At 35.7% G+C, this 23,780-nt stretch overlaps 1 protein-coding gene across 3 annotated transcripts; it reads right to left on the bottom strand.

Moving 5' to 3' along the window:
* Positions 1-383: 383 nt before the first annotated feature.
* On the bottom strand, positions 384-21,098 carry LOC144452599 (constitutive coactivator of peroxisome proliferator-activated receptor gamma-like). Of its 3 annotated transcripts, none has more exons than XM_078143730.1 (6): positions 21,007-21,098; positions 20,197-20,370; positions 17,137-18,473; positions 7,302-7,577; positions 3,237-3,439; positions 384-2,031 (listed from the first exon to the last, which is right to left on the bottom strand). In XM_078143730.1, exons 2-6 carry the CDS (start codon positions 20,280-20,282, stop codon positions 1,972-1,974), a joined length of 1,962 nt encoding a protein of 653 aa, XP_077999856.1. In that variant the 5' UTR covers positions 20,283-20,370; positions 21,007-21,098; the 3' UTR covers positions 384-1,971. The 3 variants fall into 3 exon arrangements, with proteins under 3 accessions (XP_077999856.1, XP_077999849.1, XP_077999864.1); XM_078143723.1 differs by having other exon boundaries at positions 3,237-3,443; positions 7,306-7,577; XM_078143738.1 differs by lacking the exon at positions 21,007-21,098 and adding an exon at positions 19,731-19,893 and having other exon boundaries at positions 3,237-3,443; positions 7,306-7,577; positions 20,197-20,327.
* Between the last annotated feature and the right edge of the window lie 2,682 nt (positions 21,099-23,780).

The following is a 23,780-nucleotide window of genomic DNA, read 5'->3' as shown; positions in this document are numbered from 1 at the left end:
CATACATACATACATACATACAAACATACATACATACATACATACATACATACATACATACATACATACATACATACATACATACATACATACACACACACACACAAACAAACACACACACACATCATATTTATATCCCTCATACATATTAATATATTACTCATACCATAGAGGTATAACTCTTAAACCTCCATGCTCATATCCAGTATTGTATCCCGTTGTTCAAGGGCTTGACTTCAATGTCAGATGTAATAATAATAATAATAATAATAATTTATTGTCCAACTCAATGGAAATTTGTCTTGGTTACACAGACTCGCAGAAAAATATCGACACACATTACATTCAAAGTAAGGTACAAAAAGTGGCAAATGCACACAACAAAGACAACATTAAAGGCATTACGTACACTGTACTAGATCACCACATGTCTATCTTGTACATGCTTGGTTAAGCATCCTGATAGCGGAAGGCACAAATGTATTGCCGAATCTATCGGTGCGACATCGAATTGAGCGGTATCTGCTGCCGGACCTTGTCTTAATGAAATTACAGTTCAGTGGATGAGTTTTATCAGCCAGGATGAGTGCGGCTTTGTTTTCACTAGATTTCGCAAATAGTTCACTCACACTGGGCACAGGTACTCCTACAATTTTCCTTGCTTGATTAATAACTCGATCTATTTGATTTAAACTAGACATAGTGATACTACCACCCCAGCAAGAAATACAATATCCTATGATCGACTCAATGGTAGATTTATAGAACATATGCAGAATTTTGCTAGATACACCAAACCTACGCAATTTGCGTAGAAAATACATTCTTTGTTGGCATTTACGGGTTAGTGCACATGCATGTTCACCCCAGGTAAGAGTGTTCGATAAAGACATACCAAGATATCTGTAGCTATTAACCCTTCCTACGTTCCCCCCCTTGATCTCAAGCATTGTGGGTTCTGAAGTATTCCTCCGGAAATCTATAATCATTTCCTTTGTTTTATTCACATTTAGGATCAAGTTATTATTGTCACACCAGGTCACTAGTCTATCCACTTCTTCTCTATAAGTTGTGTCTCGATTCGCTGTAATAAGTCCTACCAGGGCTTTGTCATCGGCAAATTTATAGAGCTTGTCGTTGCTGTTTGTATTTATTGGATTGCAATCGGATGTAAATATGGTAAATAGGGATGGAGAAATAACGGAGCCTTGTGGTGAGCCAGTGTTCGTCATTCGGCTACCCGAGCTTGTTGAGTTCACTTTAACAAACTGCATACGCCTGGTCAGAAAGTCTGCCACCCACCGGATTAATTGTTGGTTTACAGCCATATTCCTCAACTTCCTGATTAGCAAGTTGGGGGAGATGGTGTTGAACGCACTCGAAAAGTCCACGAATAGTACCCGAACCGAAGTATTACTAGCATCCAGATGCTGGGTTATTGTATGTAGAATGGACAGAACTGCATCCTCTGTACTCCTGTGTTGGCGATATGCAAACTGCAGTGGATCCTGGTATAACGATGTCTGAGAAACAAGATATTTCAGCAGAATCCGTTCAAGGCATTTCATGGGTATGGAAGTCAGTGCTACTGGCCTGAAGTCATTGTTCTTTGTTGGCCTTGGAATTTTCGGGATAGGGATGATACAACTTTTCTGTTGTGGTTATAGTAACGGTTACATAAATATATTAAACAGTTTCGAGGGCAGTTCTTGAAGAGTATCTTAACAATGGTCAATTATAAATCATACACTCTCTATAAAAGAAAGCCATACTAAATGTTCTTATCTTAACTAAACAAAACAACTAACAACAATCAATGGCCTGCATTACATGAAACTTTATTGTTCCAAACTCAGAATGCATACTAAATGCGGAGATGCGTTTTCGATATGTCAAAAATTCTCCTCAGGACAGAGACACTTTAAGCTAGTAATGATTGAAGCTGTATGTGCACACACATTCTATATGTTATCATCTTCTTCCTTCCAGTACACACTGCTTTAATAATCTGAACAAGTTAATGGTCCTCTCCTGTAATATACAAAGCAGATAAAATATCAGTGACTTAAAGTGGTATGATATTTGGGACAGTGGATGATACAAGTTTGGTTTATGATAGGAGGTCTCCATGTATGCAATTCAATCTCTATCCTAAAACCTAACCCTATCAAAGGCCCTGTTTATATACATAATGCTGTTTTCATATGTTTTCACACAACTAATTTGTTGTTTACATGGAGATGTCACATGAAATCGCAGCCAAAATGGATTATCCAATAACAACATAACAAATAGAATGGAAAATGGAAAGATGTGAAAATGGCATCATTTAAACGGCCAAAAATGCAACAATTTGAAAAATGCACACTTTTATCTCAGAGATGACCCAATCAATGATGTATTTATATGCATGATCACTTTTATGGCTGTGTTATTTTGGGGCATGTGCAATAACATTGTTTTCAATTTGTTCCATCTTTGGTGTTTCTGTGTGAACAGTCAAAAATATTTGTTGGCCTATCATATAAACACATGAAAATGCATTACAATGAAACCAACTTTACCATTTTTATTTGAAAACATTGTTGGGTAAACAAAGACAAAACCCCATACCCTATATTATATACATTTATTTTTTGAATAAACCATTTACTCTTCACGTTTGAATTTTTGTCATTTTTATTTTATCAAATCACTTTGTATTATTTATACATCAATAATAGAATTATACAATTCCTCATGTGAGAATAGCATTTTCTGTTTATTTAGTAAGACCATCTGTGTGTGTGTGTGTGTGTGTGTGTGTATGTGTGTGTGTATGTGTGTGTGTGTGCGTGTGTGTGTATATGGCTGCGTGTGTGTCTGTCTGTCTATCTGTATGTATGTATGTATGTATGTATGTATGTATGTATGTATGTATGTATGTATGTATGTATGTATGTATGTGTGTTTGTGTCAGTGTTGTGTGTATGTGTGTGTGTATGTGTGTGTGTGTGCATGTGTGATGTAAGTATACATTATTTGATTATACAGTAATGCAAGTACCGGTAGTTGTTGAAAAATCTATAGTATACTATAGACATACAGTAGAAATATTGTCTAAATATGTAGCTGTACACTCCTGGTTTGTATAAATTGCTGAATGTGAAGTTCAGTGGTGTATAGTTTAAACAGCAAATGAAAGACATACTTTAGAATCACTGACTAATTATTTCCATATGCAGTATTAAACTTACATTTTTCTCACAAAGTACAAACTCGTTTGTTCCCTGCAGAGCAATTAGATACTTTGCATGAAACAATTTGCCATCAAAGTATTTCCATGGCAACCCATGTTCCATAGCAACTGGTTTACCACAAGCAGAATTTAATGTAAGTACTGTAGTCACTCCTCTCATGAAAACTGTGGCAAGATGTATGGCCTTTGATTTTACTGTGGCTACCTGAGAAGATGAGAAAGAAATTGAAAATTAAAATGCACTTAATTAGACAGGGGAGGGGGAAGGAAGGAGGAAGGGAGGGAGGGAGGGAGAGAGAGAGAGAGAGAGAGAGAGAGAGAGAGAGAGAGAGAGAGAGAGAGAGAGAGAGAGAAATAAAGACAGTAAGGGAGAGAGAAGGAGAAGAAAGAGCAAGAGGGAGAGCGATAGACAGGGAGAAGGGAGAGAGGGAGAGAGCATGAAATGTGCATTATCAAAAAATATATCCACATATAGATTATGGAAAGAAATGAACTGAGATAGAGGGAGAGAGAGGGGAGGAAGGGGGGGGGGGTGGAGAGAATGGTGGGAAAATTGAAATAAAACTGTACATTATCCACTAATCCATGATATTAATCAAGTGCAATTGATTTCAAGTTCATGGTTTTCCTATTCTGTTTATAATCTCTATTGACTACCAAGTGTGGGAAAATCATCAGGCTTTCTACACAAATTCCAGGTTGTAATTATATAAGTGGGATATCTTTCATTGCGCATTATGAAATGAAACGAGCAATAACAGGTGATCATTATTGTACCTGGGTATTAAGAACAAGAGAAATGAACAACATCTACTAATTACACAGGATAACTGGGTTATCAGGAAATCATAAATAATATCAGCTGTAATTAATATTAATGACTTCCATTGTTTGATCTCTCCATCCAGGGTTTAAGAAAGGTGATGATTAGATCACTTCCAGGAATTATAGATATTTAATGTCATGGTCATCTCTTGTTTTCCGTTGTGAATTATTCATAATTTCATTTATTATTGAAAATAATTTAGTACATCAGGTTTATCCTACTTATACATGTTTCATTGATGACTGACGCTTATTAACGATATTTGTAAAAATGACAAGTTTCTTTGTAAATTTCATAAGTTGTGAGATTTGTCTTGTAATTCAGCATATTAAAATCATATCTTCAATATGTTTCTATGTGTTTCTTTGTCTCTATATCGGTTTGTTTGGTATATTAACTACATTTTGTACATATCATTCTTTATGAATATGTAATTATACGGCATTTTTCATCATTACCCTTCCTCCCTTTCTCCCCTTTGTGTTTGTCTTGTCTGTTGGTCTGTCTGTGTGTCTGTCTGTCTGTGTGTGTGTGTGTGTGTGTGTCTGTCTGTCTATCTGTCTCTCTCTCTATCTATCTATTTATCTATCTATCTATCTGTCTGTCTCTGTCTATCTCTCTGTGTCTATCTGTCTTTCTTTCTCTGTCTCTGTCCCTCACTGTCTGTCTGTCTGTCCATCTGTCCGTCCATCCCCCCCTCTCTCTCTCTCCCTCCCTCTCTCTCTCTCTCTCTCTCTCTCTCTTTCTCTCTCTCTCTCTCTCTCTCTCTCTCTCTCTCGCTTTCTCTCTCTCGCTCTCTCTCTCTCTCTCTCTCTCTCTCTCTCGCTTTCTCTCTCTCTCTCTCTCTCTCTCTCTCTCTCTCTCTCTCTCTCGCTTTCTCTCATTAGAATAAAGAATATTGAACAGACACTTGTGGACAGCAGAAGAACAAAACGACAGGATAATGACTTGGATTATCGATAGAATAATTGAAAGCTAAAAATGTTGATAATTTTTCCACTGTAAGTCTATAAACAACTATAAATCATATTAATTACTACTGACAACAGTTTCATTTTGTTATTTTGTACAAAAATTACCATTTTCGTACTCTTCTCTTCCAGCTAAAATATTTCCATTATTATTTGTACTTTACATATGCATTTCCTTGTTCACCTTGTCATTTCATGTTCAATCCATATTTTTTCTTTCTTTCAAATTGTGTTTCCAGAAATCTATCAGAAATTTTCAAAACATTCATATATAAAAGTGTACAGTTCCTTATACACTGTCAATATTTGAAATATATATGATGGAGTAGTCAAATTCAGTACAAATATATTTTTTGTGTGCTCAAATTGCACAGTTCAATGTTTTGGTGGTTTTTGAACTTTCCCAGCATGCCTTGGTACATCAGTTGCTGGGGGGGGGGGGGGGGGGGATCAGTTGCCAAGGGCTAGATGACATAATAGATGTTGAGATAAATATATTGATGATGAAATGTGCCAGATAAGATCTTTTCTCAATATCCATTAAAGCTTCCCAGTTACATAAGAGGGATATTCAAATTAGACCAGAAAACTGACCATAATAAAGCCACTTGTCAAGATGTGACCCAACCCTTAATTTCTTATTTGTAATTTTTCCATTGTGAGGAACCAGGCATATCGAAAGAACAAACATCCTCATTTTGAGACCACACAAAAATGTGTTTCTGATTACCCACTTCTACTTTCTTTGGGTTTTTTTCAGCTGACCCTCTTAATATTTTTTACATAGTTATGGAGAAACATAACTTTCTTGATACAGTTGACGAAAAAAATATCTTGAAAATGGTATGAAAATTGAGAAAAAAAATCACAGATGTCATGGCTGCCTTCCCCCTCCTCAAAATAGACCATTTAAATACCAAACCTACTTATATTTGAAAGGTAGGTGATCAGAGAACCGTAAATTTTATTATCTAAAGCTTGATAAAATCATTCTAGACTCTGAGTGTATGGTTTCATTAAAGTGTTTTGTTTTGTTTTTGTTTTTTGTTTTTTAATTTTTGTGCTGGGAATTGCTCCCAGCGATTTTCTGTTAAAGTTATCTAAAGTAATCTTCAGTGGGTTATCAATGAACAAAGTCCCCCAACAACTATATGTATAAGAAGCTACTTTTTCACGGTTCAAGAATCTATTAAAAGATTCCTATCTCAGAAAAAAATGGCACAGACTGAGTTTATAAAATTTTGACTCAAGTAAAAATACTTACATTAGGCCTAATAAAAAAAAAGTGTGTGGTTCTGATTACGCTCAATTTTAAGAATAGGTGGGGTAGGTAGATTTTTTATGTCATTTTATCATATATTTTTTTTCTGTGTGTGTCTAGTTCAGGTTTTCCATTGTTTTCTAAATGGTCTCTGTGTTGTTTATTTCTTCCTATCAGATGTACAGCCATTACAGATTGGGAGAATAGTTTTATTTTGTCTAAGTGTTTAAGTTGATGTCAGTTTCCGCATCCACTATTTCTCACGAGACTTCACAATTTTTGTGATGTTATTATTTATTTCTCGAATATGTAAAAAAAAGTTTAGGGCCAGCAATGTAAAGCGAGGTAGGGTCGGGTAACGGAAACCAAACAATTATTTTTTTGTAGGCCTTATAGGACCTCGATTAAACTATTCTAGTATAATGTTAATGTTGATGCATCCCTTCTATGACTATCGCCTTCTGGCATTGTCAGAACAGTTGATTGCCCTGTATGGATTCCTGGACAGGTTTCGATACATATTGAAAATTACGTCATCAGATCATTTATATGTTATATCTTAATACCAGGTTTAAGTTCAGTCAATTGTAAGCGAGTAGTTACATATGCTTCAGTAAGTAGAATACTACTAACAAGTTTTAAATACGCAACATAAATCTAGCCCAAAAATGTATAAACTCAGCTTGTGCCCCTTTAAGGTTTTATGTATGACTGAATGTGGCCGTACTTTCGTTCGCTACGCTCATGAAGGTGCAGCAGAAAACGCTTCAAGTATGAGTGCAAAGACCCCTGAGTACCCACACTAGAACTCACTCTCAGAATAGAAATCTGTTATTACCGATATTACATATATTTATCCAAAATACAAATTTCCGTAAAATTGACACTATGCAATCATGCATTTTCAGGTCCAATGAAGGACCATACCCTCATTTGCATATAATTTGCATATGGTAACCATGAGTAACTGGTCTACTTGGGTAGTTACACTTTTGATAATTAAACTTACCTCTAGTGATATCAATCTATCTACATCATACATCGGTAGTGTCACAAACACAGCAAGGAATGCGTTCAGTTCAACTTCACCAAACACATCCTTTGTCAGGCTCTTCAGGAAATAGTTAATCAGCGTACAAGGTATGATATATTCCTGTGGGATCTGTTGCATGGTTGTCATGGAAATTGAACAGTCCATGCAGGCAAGATAAGTACGAAGTCTGCATTCTGTTACTTCTGGACCGTTCTGAAGCCATAGGTATTCCATGGATGGGGTGCCACCTATCAAGGGAATGAAGAGAATTCATACTGTTCACAATGTTTTGTTTGACTCTGTGGTTTTGTTGACTGGAAGGATGTAACATTAATATGCCAGATTTTCACGAAAACAACATAACCCTTACAACTGTCATAATCATGCACTGCTCTTTTTTAAAGAAGTAACATCACATTTCAGTAATGTTGGAGGTTGTACTAAGTAACCCTCTATAGGTTAACATTATAATGACATGCTCATATTGAAACATAATCTTCATTCATTTTGGGTTATGTGTTTTAATCACTTACTCTCCTAGTTTTGCAGATCAGGACATGTTTTTTTTTTTATGATTCCTTCTCTTAGTTGTAACTCGTAGAACTCATGGTAATAACGTCACCACGGACCACGTCACTCCAAATGTTTACATTCTCAGTTTGGCGCTATCATCAGTGGAGTTACATAGATTCACTGTTTTGTTAAAGGGGGGGGGGGGGGGGGTATAGCGGTGAACAGCTCTGGTAGGTGTGTAAGGCCAATACTGCCAACACCAGACCCCATTTTAGACCCATTTTAACTAAAAATCAATACCTCATTTTAGCCCAGTACATATTTTAGTAGATCAAATTTTAGATCAAAATATTTATTAATCACAAAATGTGGTTATCACTCTTGTATTTTTTCCCTAAAGAGGCAACATTTTGAGGGTAAGTAATAGCAATTAATAGTACAGTTATGATTTGGTAAAGTAAAATACTAAAATGGACCACATTATACATATATATATATATAGACCAAGTATTATCGAAAATCATGTAGAGTCGACCCTATTTTAGACTCTTCAGCTAAAAAAAAACCCCACCAAAGTTGAAATGGTGAGAGAACACACCCCAAAGGGAGGCACATATATGTAGAGTCAAATAAGGGAAGTAGCCCCCCCCCTCCCCCCTCTTCATTCATATGGCTACTTTGGTATACAATTGACATGCTATGTTGATTTCTGTCACAAGACATTTACACACCTTTACATCATACATTTCACACGTTCTTGATAAACAACATCAAAGGAAGCCGAACAGAGAAAATCACAACTTTAAACTAAGGTCTCAGTTTAAAAACATCATGTCAACGAACTTGACACCATTTTATAGACATCACCAGTTGATGATCAGCGAAATTCACACTTTCAACAAACACAGATTAAAAATAGAGTAAAAAATCACCTTCTGCAATATACAAAAACGGTTGAAATCTTAGACTATTTCACACCTCAGCAAAATGTAAGACATAAGTACAATTTGTATCCTTTTGGATCCAGTGTTATTATATTCATTCATTGGTTTTTTACTGATTAATGGTAATATTCTATTTTCCATTCAATTCAAATACTTAACACTTGAGATGAAATGAATACATAATCCGACACCAATATTTCAATAGTCCATGAATATTAAGTACAGTTTCTAAAATCTGTTAAATTTCACACATTTTATTTTATCCAAACACATTACAATAACTCTGGCTGCTAATTGGTTGTTTCTGTGCAATATGAATTCTTATTTTGCTGTTCAGTAATCCCTCACACTTCCTGGAAAAGTTGCGTGCTTTCCAGAAGGGAATTCAAAGTCATTATTATTAGTAAAATATAGAGTGAGAAAGTCTGTTTTATCAAAAATATCTTTTAACATGTATAGCTCAACTGGTCGTGTGTCCCTTGTTACTTAGTAAACATTATACTGTGAGGTGGTGGTGGTGGGGGAACAATGTGCACATGTAATTTGAACAACTAGCACAATTAATTGAATAAAATCTAATCAGTCATCAGGAAGGAAGAAGTTGAATGCAGTACAGCAAGCTTTGTACTTGGAGACTACAACAAGCCGAAACCAAGCATTACAGAAATTGTTACAGAAACTAGAATGGGGCACGCTTGAATTCACAAGAAAAACTCAACTGCTTTTACAATCGTCCACAAAACCCTACAGTTACAAAATAGGCACACACCAACAAAATTCAAGAAGCCTAAAATCATGAAAAGTGGAAAAACCAAAAAACAGACAATTTGAAAAGTTGCTACACACATCAACCTCCTCTCCCTCTTCCCCTCTCATCCAATCCTTTCAGACACCATAACATTATGGAATGACCTATCGCAAACAACTATCAATATTAAATCTTTCAAAACATCCATAAACTGACATGACAATGAGGTCTACCTAAGTGCCCACTGCCACTTTCATCAGAACCTTCCAGTTATAGATCGTCCCTGTGTGGTGGTAGACCCATTTTGGAAGTGAAGACTACAGCAAGGTACACAGTACTGAGAACATATGTGAAACTTGTGATACTCAGAGAACAAAATGTACCATTTTATATATGTTTTTTAGCAAATCATGCACATTTTGATATTAGTATCTCAGATTTGGAGAACACATATCATTACTGTATCACAAATGAAAATTTATGCTCACAAAAAGTCAAAAATTATTGGAAGCTAGCAAGTCCCACATTTTGACTCTAAGTGAGTAGAAATTTTCATTTGCAACTATGAACTCTGAGTCTACATGAATATTCATTCTCGTATTAATTTATTATCTAACTTCAGTGTCAGGACACAATTGAGACAGAATTATGATGTATTTTTTTGTTTTTCATTGAAGAAAAGAAACACCTTGTACACGTCTCTGTCAATGTAAAATTTATTTGAAAATTGTTTGCACAACATGGCAGGTGGCTGAAGTACAGAAATAAATTATCGGTATTAAAATATTATAACTTTACACAAGAACTATTGCATCATCTTTGCATAATTCATATTTGACAAGAAAATACTTCACAACTGAAAAATTTCTGCATGGCGAATCTCATAAAATGAATGTCTCCATTTCATTGGGTGTCCCTCAATATGCAGGTAAACGAGTGACTAGTAAAAATGAACTAACTTTAGTTAAAGAGCTAATGACCTTGAGACCCAGACAAACAACATTAACAGTTGTGACATCTGTGACCTGTTCTATTAGGATACCACTCTTTATAGTTTCTAAATTATTACATTAGGGTGACCACATTGTTTTTTATGTTTCTCATTACTTTTTAATGGCAACTATGGGTTGGTCGGTCGATTTAAAAAAATAAAGTAAAAAAAAAAATATCATCTTCTTCATGTTTCTCTACATCTCCTTTTCCTCTTCTCTATCTTCTTTTTATTGGATTCCTGGTAACAAACCCTTTTGCAGCTTCTCTATACAATTGGCATGTTCTCAGCCCCCCCCCCCCTCCCCTTCCCTACTTGAATAACTTCCATCATGAAAGAAATTCTCTGTTCGTGAACAAGTGTCGTCGTCTCCGCCATGACTGTAGATGACGTCAACAGTCCAGACACTTTGCTGTTTTGCAAAATATTAGAGGTGGGCGAAATTAAAAAAATTTTCTTTTAATTTTTGATGTCAAAGCTGAAAATTTTGGTCGGTTGGGTAATGAGAAACAGAAAAAAAAAATAGGGTCACCCTGATGTACCTACCAGTGATTATTTGCATCAGTGCATACATTTACTTAAAGCTGCACTAGCAGTAATTGGAGCAGTATTTTTTTTTTCGATCACACAACCAACATGTTCACTGACAATTGTTCAAAGTTTATTTTATCTATAGGTAGTATAGAAATAAAGTTGATATTATGATTCCCTGGGGGTGGGGGGATGGGGGTGGGTGGGGTGGGGGGGATGGGGGGGGGGTTTAGAGTGTAGACCCACAAATCAGTTTCATTACAATATTGCACATACATTGTGTACTGAAGCTACACAAATGTGTTTACAGGGTGATCAAATACATCTCATGGTGAACAACATTACAAGTAAATCATTATATCTAGCAAAACATTTTTTTTTAAAGTTCAGTCGCAGCTAAGAGCAGCTTTAAGGTATCGGTTTCGAACCCTCGCTGGTTGATTTTGACTACGTACTCTCAACTATTATATTAAAGTGTCACTGTTATCATACAATCTTTGTATTCATGAAAATTGATTTTCACAAAACAGATATCAAGAAAAAATAAGCAAATGCTAATTTTAAACTTTTGATTGAATATTGAATTAAAAATGGTGCAAACAAATTTTAAATGTTAATAGCTAAGGTTTAGTTACGGTTGCAGGTTTTTCACTACAAAAGTTTGAAACAATTAAAATGGATTGACTGTGTTGCCACTGGTTACAAATTTCACCCAAATTCAAATTACACTGAACTGACTGTTAATTGTTACTGGTTGCAACTACAACACCCAAATTCAAATGATGCTGAATTGACGGTTGCCATTGGTTACAATGATCATCGCAAAATTCAAATTATAATGTATTGACTGTTGCCATTTGTTACAACTATCACATCCAAATTCAAATCATGCTGAATTGACTGTTGCCATTGGTTACAACGATCATGGCAAAATTCAAATTGTACTGAATTGATTGTTGCAATTGGTTACAACTACCACAGCCATCTATAGAATATTGAAAACCAATAACATACATTTAATACCTATCCAAAAAATACCTTCACAAACTGACACATACAATAAACATAACTAGTCATGCCAAACGTTGCTAGATATGGTCTTGAAATGAAAAAAAACCAAGTTGACTGAAAGAAAAACAAATAGAATAAAAATAATTTCCTTTTTTTTTGTTTCTGCATTCTATGTTGAAAGGAAAGCAAAGAAAACATAAGGCAAAGCTGTGACATCTTTTACCATGATTAGTACTTTTCGGAGTTATAATTTCTAGTGCATGACAATGCTTACAGTTATACCTCAGTACATACAATGATAGCTTACAGGACAAAATCCTACCTAAAACTATTATGTGTTTGCTTGCATAAATTTACTTCTTTCCTCCAGCCATCACTTATGACAGCACTAGCCAATGTGTATTTTCAGTCCAGTTGTCATCTAATGAGTAAGCTAATATGCTAGGTAGTATACTCTAAGCTATACATCGATACTTGAAAATATTACGAGATATCAGCTATTAAAAGAATATACACATTACTCTTTAAGAGAAACTGAAAGTCCTTCAGCAGCTGTCATTAACTCTTCGTTGATACTTACAGCCAAAAAAATCAAAGGGGGATACATTAAGTTACAACCACAACGCTCGCAACATCTTGGTCTGTACTTGTTGTACTCTATATTTCACAATTATAATTGAACTAAATTAAATTTTAAAATTTAAAAAAAAAAAGATAAAAAAGAAACAGATTCCCAATGGTAATGTGCATGCAACACGTTTTGTTTACATGATCTAGCGTGAATTCTAAAGTAGCATCTTTCAACGAAAGAGAACAAAAGAAAAAAGTGTCATCTTTTACAGAAGCAGATGGTGGACATGCACTCATTAGGTAATCCTCTTTTGTAGAGGGATTGTTGGCGTCTTCTTTCAAAGAAATTAACGGTGGAAAAAAAACAAAGCCATGCTTACAGTCAAGCTGACAGCAATGCATTATAAAGTATCAGAACTCACTCAAGCCAACATTGTCAACAATGGGTGCAAATTTGTACACATCTTCAAAAAAAAGAAGATTTTTATTTTAACAAAATGTTATTTCTTTTATGATACCAATGATCTAAGCAATAAAAGTCATAAAACATTGATTTTATTGGGGGGTGTTTTGTCAGTGCCATATAATGGTATCTTTTGTCTCTGTCTATTTAGTATGCTTATTGTCAGGTTTTTATTTCTGTGTTAATTGTCATTTCAAATGCAAATGGACACGCCCCATATCTAGTATCATAGTAGTCAGTGAGCTGTGTCAAGTCTTACTTTTGTCTCTTGACAATTTCTTCTCTAATCGGTAAAACAAAAGAAAAAACGCTTCCATATTCTAGGGCTCCCTCAAATTTGATGCTGTATTTGGGGAAAAATAAAGAGAAACCTCGCCCCTGCCTGGCATCCACAAGAGTTCTTTCAAACTTGATCCTGAATAGGAAATCCTACCATATCTAAATGAGTTTCTTCCAACTAAATGTTTTTTTTTTTAACTTAAATTTCTTTGAAAAATTCAAAACACCCGATAACTTCAATATGGCTTTTTGCTAGGCCACTGAGGAACATGGGCTTTCACTTGGTGAAAATTTTACTTTCAGACAGTTACTGTTATCTTTTATCAATTAAGGGATCTCTTTTATATTGCCATGCTTTGACAGCAAAGAAACTTGATTACCCAAACTATGAATGCTTTATTGTTGGCAATAACTTTTTACACACATGCCAACAGGGACAAATTATTGCCCTCTCTTTGTATCTCTCAACCAAATGACCACTATACAGTTCATTTCAATGAAAACTGTTGTCAAGCCAACACAAAAGTGATTACGTCCCATTGATGTAGTCTTCACAGATCAATAGCAGTCATAGGGGCAAAGTATATATTGTATTCCAACTTCAGCCCCTATGATGCTATTTGTGGATCCACTTGAGTTTTGACCACCCCCTATATTTTTAACAAGGTATTTCTTGTACTCTCTTTCTTTCTTGTCTCTTTTTAATGATAACAATGGACCCTTTTTATACCTATACAAGTTGTAATTAGGTGTCAATATGTTTTGGGTTTTTTTTTAACTATTCTTTTCAAATGTTTAACTAAATGGATGGAGCAATCTGTATCCAATATATTCCATCCAGCACAGAATAACATTTACCATGACTCTGCCCAAATGCATTCACACTAATGTTTTTAGCTGTCTTGGCCTAAACACTGGGACAACTTAAACTCTGCATACTTGTATTAAAGGTGGGTTAAGACCTAAGTCAACTCAAGGTGGCATAAAGTGTCCCGCAAGAACCCCTTCATATAGGGGTACAGTGTATATATTTTCGTCTTAAGCTACATCTTTCAGAGGTGAGGGTACATACCTGTACTTTTTTTTCTTTTGTTTTATTTACATCTGCCTTCATTGAATACAGTGTTCCCCTATCACAACTAGTTTAGAACTATTTATGTCAAAGAGTGGCTCCTTCGGTGAATGCTTTGACAGTACAAACAAATCACGATAAGTGAATAGGGAATAAAATTCTAACATTTTAGTCTTCCATATACCTTACAGTCTGACAAATTCTGTTATTAGCATGACATTACTTTGACATTGTTATTACTCATGTATATTTTATTGAATTTGACATATCCATTGATATTTTACCCACAAAATAATTACATAGGATATAATGAATAAGGCAAAAAAGAAGAAGAAAGAATTGATTCTGGTCAAGACAGTCTGTCTAAAATGGTGTGACGATGCATAATTTTTTATTTTTTTTATTTCTCAAACCTGTCACTCAGTCTACTATTTATGGCAGTTACTGTTCTTTTTTATTTACTACTTTCATTTGCTTGTTCGTGACTGGCTGTCAAGTTGTTTTCACCGAAGTAGGGAGGGTTATTTTTGTGTTTACCCACGGAGCTGCAGACTGCATGGGCTGGACAAACACAAAAAAAACCAACGCGAGGGTACTTAAGTGATGCGCACGCTGACCAGAAACAATTCATTTTTTTTTGGCCTGAACATCTTCTTTTTCTTTTCTTTTTTTTTTTTTTTTTTTTTTAGAAATAATGTGTTTTTGGTAACATAACTATATTTTGATGTAATTGATTTACAGTTGGCCAGTGTTGATTCCAACACACTGATATTGAAGTACTTGTACGACTATTATTATCAAGAATTCATAAATAAATAGGGAGGATATCAGAATATAAAGGACCCTTAGTATCCATAACAACCAATCACAATCAACCATTCCACCAATCACAATCAACCATTTCCAATTCAAAACTCAACAAAAATGTCAAGTTTCTGTCTATTAGAATCTGTCTTTCTGAAAATAAAGATGAATGACATGTCTGTGTTGTTCAAGTTATTAGAAAGAGTGTTTGACTTTATACATCAAGTACAATCCTATATTTTCTGGCATATTTTTGGTGGGAAACCACTGGTAGAATGAGGAAAACAGGTTGATGTTATTGACTTACTGGTATAGCTTTTGTCAATAAAAAAACCAATTGAATAAACCAAATTCATTCAGAACAGAATTATCATTTTTTTCAACAAAGTCAAAAAATATCAGGTATATACTTGCAATCCCATTAGGCCTAATAAATAAAATTGAGTGGTTCCGACTCCATTCAATTTTAGATTTTTGGGTGGGGTAGGTAGATTTTTTAGTTTATTTTTTTTTATATTTTTTTTTCTCATATGTGAGTGTCTAGTTGTTCAGGTAGTTATATTCTCCGTTGTTTTCCATATGGTCTCAGTGTTATTGGTTTCTTCTCATCAGATGTACAGCCATTACAGATTGGAAGAACAGTTTCATATCGTCTTTTTAAGTTTATGTCAGTTTCCACATCCACTATTTCTTGCGAGACATCACAATTTTTGCGATTTTATTATTTTTTTCAAATACAAGTTTAGGGTCAGCATGAAAAACAAGGTGGGGGTCAGGTAACCGGAACCAAACAATGTATTTTATTTTCTAGGCCTAATTTTCTAATCTGCCAAAGTAAACAAATTATAATACTAATTCTGTCAAAATTTTTCTAAACCTGTAAGATTTTGCACTACTTTCAAAGTGTAACTTAATCTTTTTTATACCACAGCCCCATCCTGTCCCCACCCTGCCTATCCCCCCCCCCCCAAACTTCTACTACTCATCTGACAAAATCTGCATCACCAACAAACAAAATCTACCAATAAGATCAAGAAATTAAAAGAAATGATCAGATACCAGATTTTTATCACAGCCATCTGTTACATTCTCATGACAGGGATTTCTTATCTCAATATAAAAAAAAACAATGTTTATATTTCTCCATGGGGATAAACTAATTTTTTGGATTATCGTTTAAATAAACTTCTTTGTGAGTATGGTGAATACTATTTTTGTTTTTAGTTTCCTTGGTGTTTTTTTGTCATGTTGGAGTTATAAAGCAGTGTATAATTCTTCACAGTAATTTTTGGTATTCAAGGAATTTAACAAATGTTGGTCAACTTTGCGATTGTTGAAATATCACTTGATGAAAAGATTTTTTTTTTCATCAATTTTTCAGGGAAGAAGATCAAACGTTATGACCAGAGCACTGCTCTGCCCACTACTGGACCTCAGCAGTGGCAGTAGTAGTTGGATAAAGTGATGTGTATACCAATCTGATTAAGATCAAAGGTAGTGATATGCCGCCTGTTTGCTATTACCTTCATTTTGTGTTTGAATTGTCCTTTTATAGAATATTTACATTTTGGTTTTGGTCATCACCCCTACCATCTGACCCATTCTCATTGCCGATAATATTCAAATCTCACATGTACACAGAGCCAATCAAAGCACACCATACAGTTCACCCTGTAGTAAGAGGCATTTTCATTGGTTTAAACAGTGGTCTGTTAATGAGAATCGGTTTGGGATCTAGAAGCAGCAACCAAAATGAAAACTTGAATATGTATATAAAACAGATGACGATACAAATAAAAAGAAAGGTATTAGACTGAACTGAATGACAAGCCGAAGACTACAGTGGATTTTAATCAGATTGATGTGTGTGCGTATACTCACCTGTGAGGGAGTCCAAAGGCAATGCAGCAACAATGTCTGGTTCTTTCAATGCATTGCCTCTGTACACATGCCATTCCATAACAGCATTCTGACCAACTATACGCCGTTGAGCACAGTTTGGTGTAAAATTAGCAGCTTCTCTTCCTGCATCCTCTTTTTCTGCCCTTACAACCCTGCCTCCTGTGATCTTAGACTGTTCTGTCTGACCACTATCATCATCTGTTCCCTGTACCCCAACCCCATACAGCAGCCCGTACATACGCTGTCTCACAGGCAGCAGTAAGGGGGAAGATGATGGCAGGGATGGGTCATCGTCATCTTCGAAAGACACACCGCAATCCTCAATCCCTGTAACCATGATATTCCACAACCGATTCTCACTTTTCTTATGCTGTTGTTTTGCTAATTCTAAAACCTCAGAATGAACAGGTGGTGAGGCTAAATTACTGCTGGGTGTAGCATCAATTGTGTGCAGTGCTGGTGGTAAAGTTTCTCCAACATCATCAGCTTCCAAGTAATACATGCTTACTGATTCTTGAATGAGCCCAAACTTAGAGCGGTCTCGGAACACTTCTGACTCAATGTACCTAATGTCCTCTTTGCTCAGTAATCGATTGCCAAATGATGCTGCATAGTTAGCTAGAACTGGTACAAATTTCTGAAACCAAGGAACCCGCCCCCTGGCTAGATACTTGTGGAAATCTTCAAGATCTTCTCGAGAGATGAAATCATTGCCCATCAAGCAAGCCAGTAGGGGTAGCTGGTAGATAGGCATTCTTAGTTTAGCACACAGAGCTTGACGAGAATAACTGACAGTGGTTAGACTATTCAAATCTAAGTACTGACTGGAGAAATACTCCCCAATGTTATAGATAATGAAATCTGTATCTTGCCCCAGTATACCAAGACACTGAAATTCTTTGCAGTATTTGGCTATCTCATAGTCTGCTTCGCCCTTTGTATTATACACGGTAGCACCGAGCGATCTGAGTGCCATTCTTGTCATTTTGGGCAAACTAACAGGGATGTTGAACAAGTCTTGCCCCGGCTCATTACCAGTCCTTTTGATGTGCTCAAAGATCTTGGCAATTTTCTTCCGATCTGATATCCTCCTCTCCACCCATACACTTCTCTTGTTATTTTCTACCCGTCCATCAAAGAAAAACACAGGCTCAATTTTGGCTCTTTCAAAAGCCTTCAGAAAGTTTTCTAGTTGTTCAATGTACTGCTTCCACTGTCCTCCATACACCCATGCTATTCCAGGATGATAGATCATCCGGAGGCAGCTCATCCCATCAACTACTAGTACAGCAGGTTTTCCATGTTGTCGGAAGTATCTGTAAGAGGGTGTTGATATATATATATATATATAGAGAGAGAGAGAGAGAGAGAGAGAGAGAGAGAGAGAGAGAGAGAGAGAGAGAGAGAGAGAGAGAGAGAGAGAGAGAGAGAGAGAGAGAGAGAGAGAGAGAGAGAGAGAGAGAGAGAGAGATGAGTTTCAAAGGTAAACAATTGTTATTGATATTCGACAACAAAGGTCAAAGTCAAGAGAGAGAGATACATCATAAATAGGTTGCAAATAGCTGATTTTTACGACAAATATGGCCATGATTTGTCAAAATTTGAAGATGTAGCAAGATAGCGCAACTCAGTGTGGTACCTTGGTATCAAGTCTGAATGAATTTGGCCTGTTCATGTCAGATGCAAACAACTGAATGGACAGACGAACACACAGACAGATGGAGATAAATGAATGGACGGACAAATGGATGGATGGATGAATGGAAGCAATGTAGTATCCCTCTTCAGGCTTGTCCATTTGGGAATAATGACACATTGTAAAGTAAAGAATATAATCTTATCATGAATCTTTTGATCAAACTTGTTTTATAATTGAAGCGTTGATATAAACCAGAATAATATTACTGGTAGGCTGACTTGCATTATTGAAACAACTTTGTTATCATTAGATGGCCTAATGAGGATTATTTTTGGATGATATGAAAATAATAACGGCTATCAATATATTTTGATATTCATAATGCAAATATAAATGCCCTGTCCCAAGGACATACTTGAAACATTAAAAGTAAATATAGACAATTAACAGAGCCAGTGTATCAATGCACAGTGACCAATTACTTAATGTTTTATGTATGTATGCATGTATTTGTGAATGTATGTATGTATGTTTATGTATGCGACAGGGCTCAAACCTGCAACCTGCAGATTCAAAGCCAGCCACTCTAACCATTTGCCCATCATCACTCCACTACATACATACATACATACATACATACATACATACATACATACATACATACATACATACATACATACATACATACATACATACATACATACATACATACATACATACATACATACATACATCAGGCTCGGTAAAATATTGGCAACATTGTCTTTGCTAGAGTTACCAGTAGTCTAGTAACTATACTTGTGGTCATTTTCTATGATCTTTCTTTCCACCGTATAGTCAAATGGCTTTCTTTGGCACAACATTCCGTTCTCACCACTGACAGCAGTAGTTTACTGCTACTGGAGTACTGTTGATGACATTATTGTGTTCTCACGTGACTTTTTACTTCAAGCCTGGAGGTTGAGTTTGTAGTAAACCGAATCGCATAACCAATGACAACCGCCTGTCAGGGTGTGATGGATTACTACTGACATGCGCTGTTCACCCTTTCCCCAGCGGGACATTTAACTACATTTTGGGTAGACTTGTCCAATTGACTATATACAGTGGAGAGAGAGAGAGAGATGGCATAGTTACAAGACTACCATTATCTTAGCAAATCATCACAGTGTATCAACAATGCAAGTTCTGATATTGCAAACAAATGTGCCATACGATCAGAACAAATTGTTTACAGTGCAGCAATCTGTGAAGATAATGGTATATGCCACACAAAGAAAAAGTTTGCAATTATATATTGAGCTAAACAATGAAATTAAAGTATTATTAGTAACAACTTTTGTTGAGGCAGACACAACTTTCTATTCCAGGTTTAATGGCTTCAATTATTTATTATTTACCTGTGTCCAATTGTTGTAAGGCTGACTTTAACCATAGCTTGGGGGCAACACTTCTCAATATAACCCTGAAGACCCTTGACCCCCATGACTCATGGGTATATAGTGGTTACTACAAGTTTCAAAGAATCAACGATGTGCGGTTCACACAGGAACTGATCTAGTGATGACACTGATCTATAAATAAAAACAGATACCACTGAAATTTAATCATGGACACAAATATATATGTGATGTGAACTCTTCCCAGAGCTATAACACACACTAAACTAACCCAACATCACAGCTATGGTATTTCCACATTGTAACTATTTGGTACAGATGAACAAACATGGCAAATAGCAAAGGGGGGGGGGGGGGGGTTCTAATTTGGAGATACAAATATTCCCTTAACTCATGCTAGCTGAATTTTGGGTCCTAGAACATGTATTCTATCCCAGTTTACTCTATTCACAGGTCAAAATATGTGATAATTTATTCATTCTGGAAGATGTAGCCTAACGGGTAATTACAAGTGTCTGTGGTCACAAACACGTGACTTTGGTTATATTATTTAGAAGTCTTGTAAGTAAAAGTTATCTGTACCTGTACTAATTTTAAAATATGAACATGGGATATGTTTGGCGAATTTTGAACACAATGAATCAGAACTTTGGATGACCTTGAGTCAGGGCTTGGAAATATGTGAGTGCCTTGTGATGATTCGTAAGAACCTGCATTTGATATCAATGAACATATGCACGTAAAACGTTTGCAATATGCCACTAAATGTTCTCTAAACACAAGGTCCCTTCCACAGTTATATCGACTCACCATTAACGAGTCTCCAAAGTAAAGTAGCGCGGCGTTCCCCGCCACGCCACGGGGGCTTTCCCTTTTCGGTTTTCAGACGACAGTGAAGCACTTCCGGGTTTGGAAGATTCAGAACGAGGCTGCACTTTTCAGATTTCCATATCTTACAGGTTAAATATTTCCAGAGCTGCCACTGCACGTTCTGCATGCAAAAAGTAAAACGAACCGAAAACTCTGTTTGAAAATATACATTATTCTATAAAGGTAATTTATCAAATGGTTTCGAGAAATAAACACATTCCTCTACACAACAATTATGACGTCAAAATTAATTTTAAAAAAAGTCATTATCAAAGTAAAGAGCATTGGCCTTCCGCGTGACGTCATTCATTGCAATCCATGCAATCGTTTCTGGGGGTTTTAATTTCCCGTTTGTAATATCTATTTTCGTTTTAAATTTTCGTGTCCAAAATAGTTTGCTTGAGAAACAGTCACGAGTTTTGCTGGGTTTTAACCGAGGAGGCGTGGGATAGCGGACTTATTACAGAATACATACATGTATACGTTGAGACACATTCCGGTGAGAAGTGACGGCAATAAGAAGGAATTTATGACTATGCAGCACCTTGGTCATCAATATTTATGGGTCTGTGTGTGACCCGTTGTTTCTTTAAATAAATATAATGTGCGAAACACATGTTGGCTAATTTAGATAAATACCGCATTACAAAATTGTTGACCCAGTCCGTTGCACAACATGTTGAAATGAAAAAAAAAATATTAACCACTCGTACTTCAAGTCATAAAGCTAGGATTTTTTAAACCTATTTTCGAATGTAGTTAACTTGTAAAAAAAATATAAAGTGATTCACTTTATTTTTATCGCGGTTTTAATGACTGTCGAGTATAGTTATATGAAAAGTTCAAATTGCTAACAAAAATCGAGGATGTTCAAGTAACGTTCCCTGCCTAGCCTACCTGTACACTTGAACCACTATCACTACTACACTATTCTGTTATCCTAACCCCCCCCCAAAAAAATAAATAAATAAATAAATAAATAAATAAATAAATAAATAAATAAATAAATTAAAAAATTAAAAAATTAAAAAAAAAATTAAAAAATTAAAAAAAATTAAAAATAAATAAATAAATAAATAAATAAATAAATAAATAAATAAGGAATAGTGTCTACAGGTAGGCTTATAATTCCCTGCCAGACACACATCAATGATATTAGTTAATCAATTTTAGAGAATATTATTTTTATGAACATAAGTCAAGAACGTTATATGACATCTGACCTGATGATGATCCAAGAACAAATCTAACTTTGGATTTGAAAAAAATTGACAGACTCTGAAAACAATTGTTCCACTTCATTTTGATGGGAAAGTTGTTTGTAACGAAGGCAGCGAAAGTGTAATATAGAAACGGGCGAATGAAGAATATACATGGGGGAATACAGAAAACATACTTTTGTACAAATGTTTTATGAAATAGGCGTTCAGCAAAGACTTGCGTAGAAAGAACAGAAAATGGAATCTTTCAGGGGAAATGTCTATTTCTCATGAAAGTTGACATTTTAAAAGTTGTTCATAATTTACATTAACAACTGAAACATTGCCCTAATAGAAGCAAAAAACTCCAGATCTGCTAGGGGCCGGGAAAACCCCAAGGACTCCCTCACCCCCAGAGGTCACTCACACATTCAACCAACAATCAGATGCACCAACAACCATTTTACTGTCATAATGGTATTAAACTTAAATATTTTCACCCTATTCTAATTTGAGACGATATTGTCTTTTAAAGATGTGACATGTTTGCCAAGATAGTCTAAAATTGCCATAATCTCCAAATCTCCCCTACCAATGACACTACCATTATAGATGTGCTGACCTTTACTACATGCATATATATTTCAACCTTATGTAAGTTATAAAGAATAGTTTCTGACACTTGATGGTGCTGTCTTGTAAAGCATGGATTAAGTTATTGCTTGAAAGGGTCTGAATAGCCTAAATATTGGTTTTAAGAGTAAAAATCCTCCAGGGCTTCTAGAGGCCCTGGGAGACCCTTAGGACCCCCACATGAGGTGGACATATCCCAGTCTCAAGCTCTTCCCCTTATCTGCTTACTGTCAAGATGCTATCAAACTATATTTCAAAATATTTCAACCCTATGTAGTTGCTTTTTACATGTTGGTGCTGTTTTGTAAAGCTTATTTTCTGAAAATGTCTGAATAGTCTCAAAATTGACTTTTCACAGTTAAAAACCTCCTGGGCTTCTAGGGGGAGACCCCCTAGGACCCCCATAAGAGATGTACATATTCCCTTCTCAAACTTCACCCTACCTTTCACTGTCAAGATGCTATTAAAACTCCTTTTGGAATATATTTACCCTGTGTATTCAATAATTATAATTATGATAGTGCTAACCCGGGATCTTATAAAGTAGATGCAAGACAGTCAAGCAGTCCACACTGGGTCACGATCAAAAATATCTGTCATGTGAATATTATATATGGGGGGGGGGGGGGTCATTATGTTTTAGAATTTAGTGATAGGGGTCAGCCTCTTTTTGGTTTTTACAGATAAGGGGGTTAGTGACTTTTTGTCGGCCCGATTAAAGAATGCACAGGCACCCCCCCCCCCCCCAGGCTGGAGAAACTGACCGGTCCCTAACTTAGTTACATATATGTTGACGGTGCCGTTAATTTTGTTAAACGGATGTCATCAAATTATTTTTGAATTGGGATTTGAATGTTACGTAAAAGTAACACTGTTGCTGCA

Source organism: Glandiceps talaboti, chromosome 2 (assembly GCF_964340395.1).
Source record: "Glandiceps talaboti chromosome 2, keGlaTala1.1, whole genome shotgun sequence".
NCBI lineage: Eukaryota > Metazoa > Hemichordata > Enteropneusta > Spengelidae > Glandiceps > Glandiceps talaboti.
This window is presented reverse-complemented; position numbering and strand designations above follow the sequence as displayed.

Coding starts and splice junctions, on each gene's coding strand:
- LOC144452599 (XM_078143730.1), bottom strand. CDS start 20,282: ATGGGGGTCAAGGGTCTTCAGGGTTATATTGAGAAGTGTTGCCCCCAA. Junction 18,474..20,196: donor CTTACAACAATTGGACACAG/GTAAATAATAAA, acceptor ACCCTCTTACAG/ATACTTCCGACAACATGGAA. Junction 2,032..3,236: donor TTGTACTTTGTGAGAAAAAT/GTAAGTTTAATA, acceptor TGTATATTACAG/GAGAGGACCATTAACTTGTT.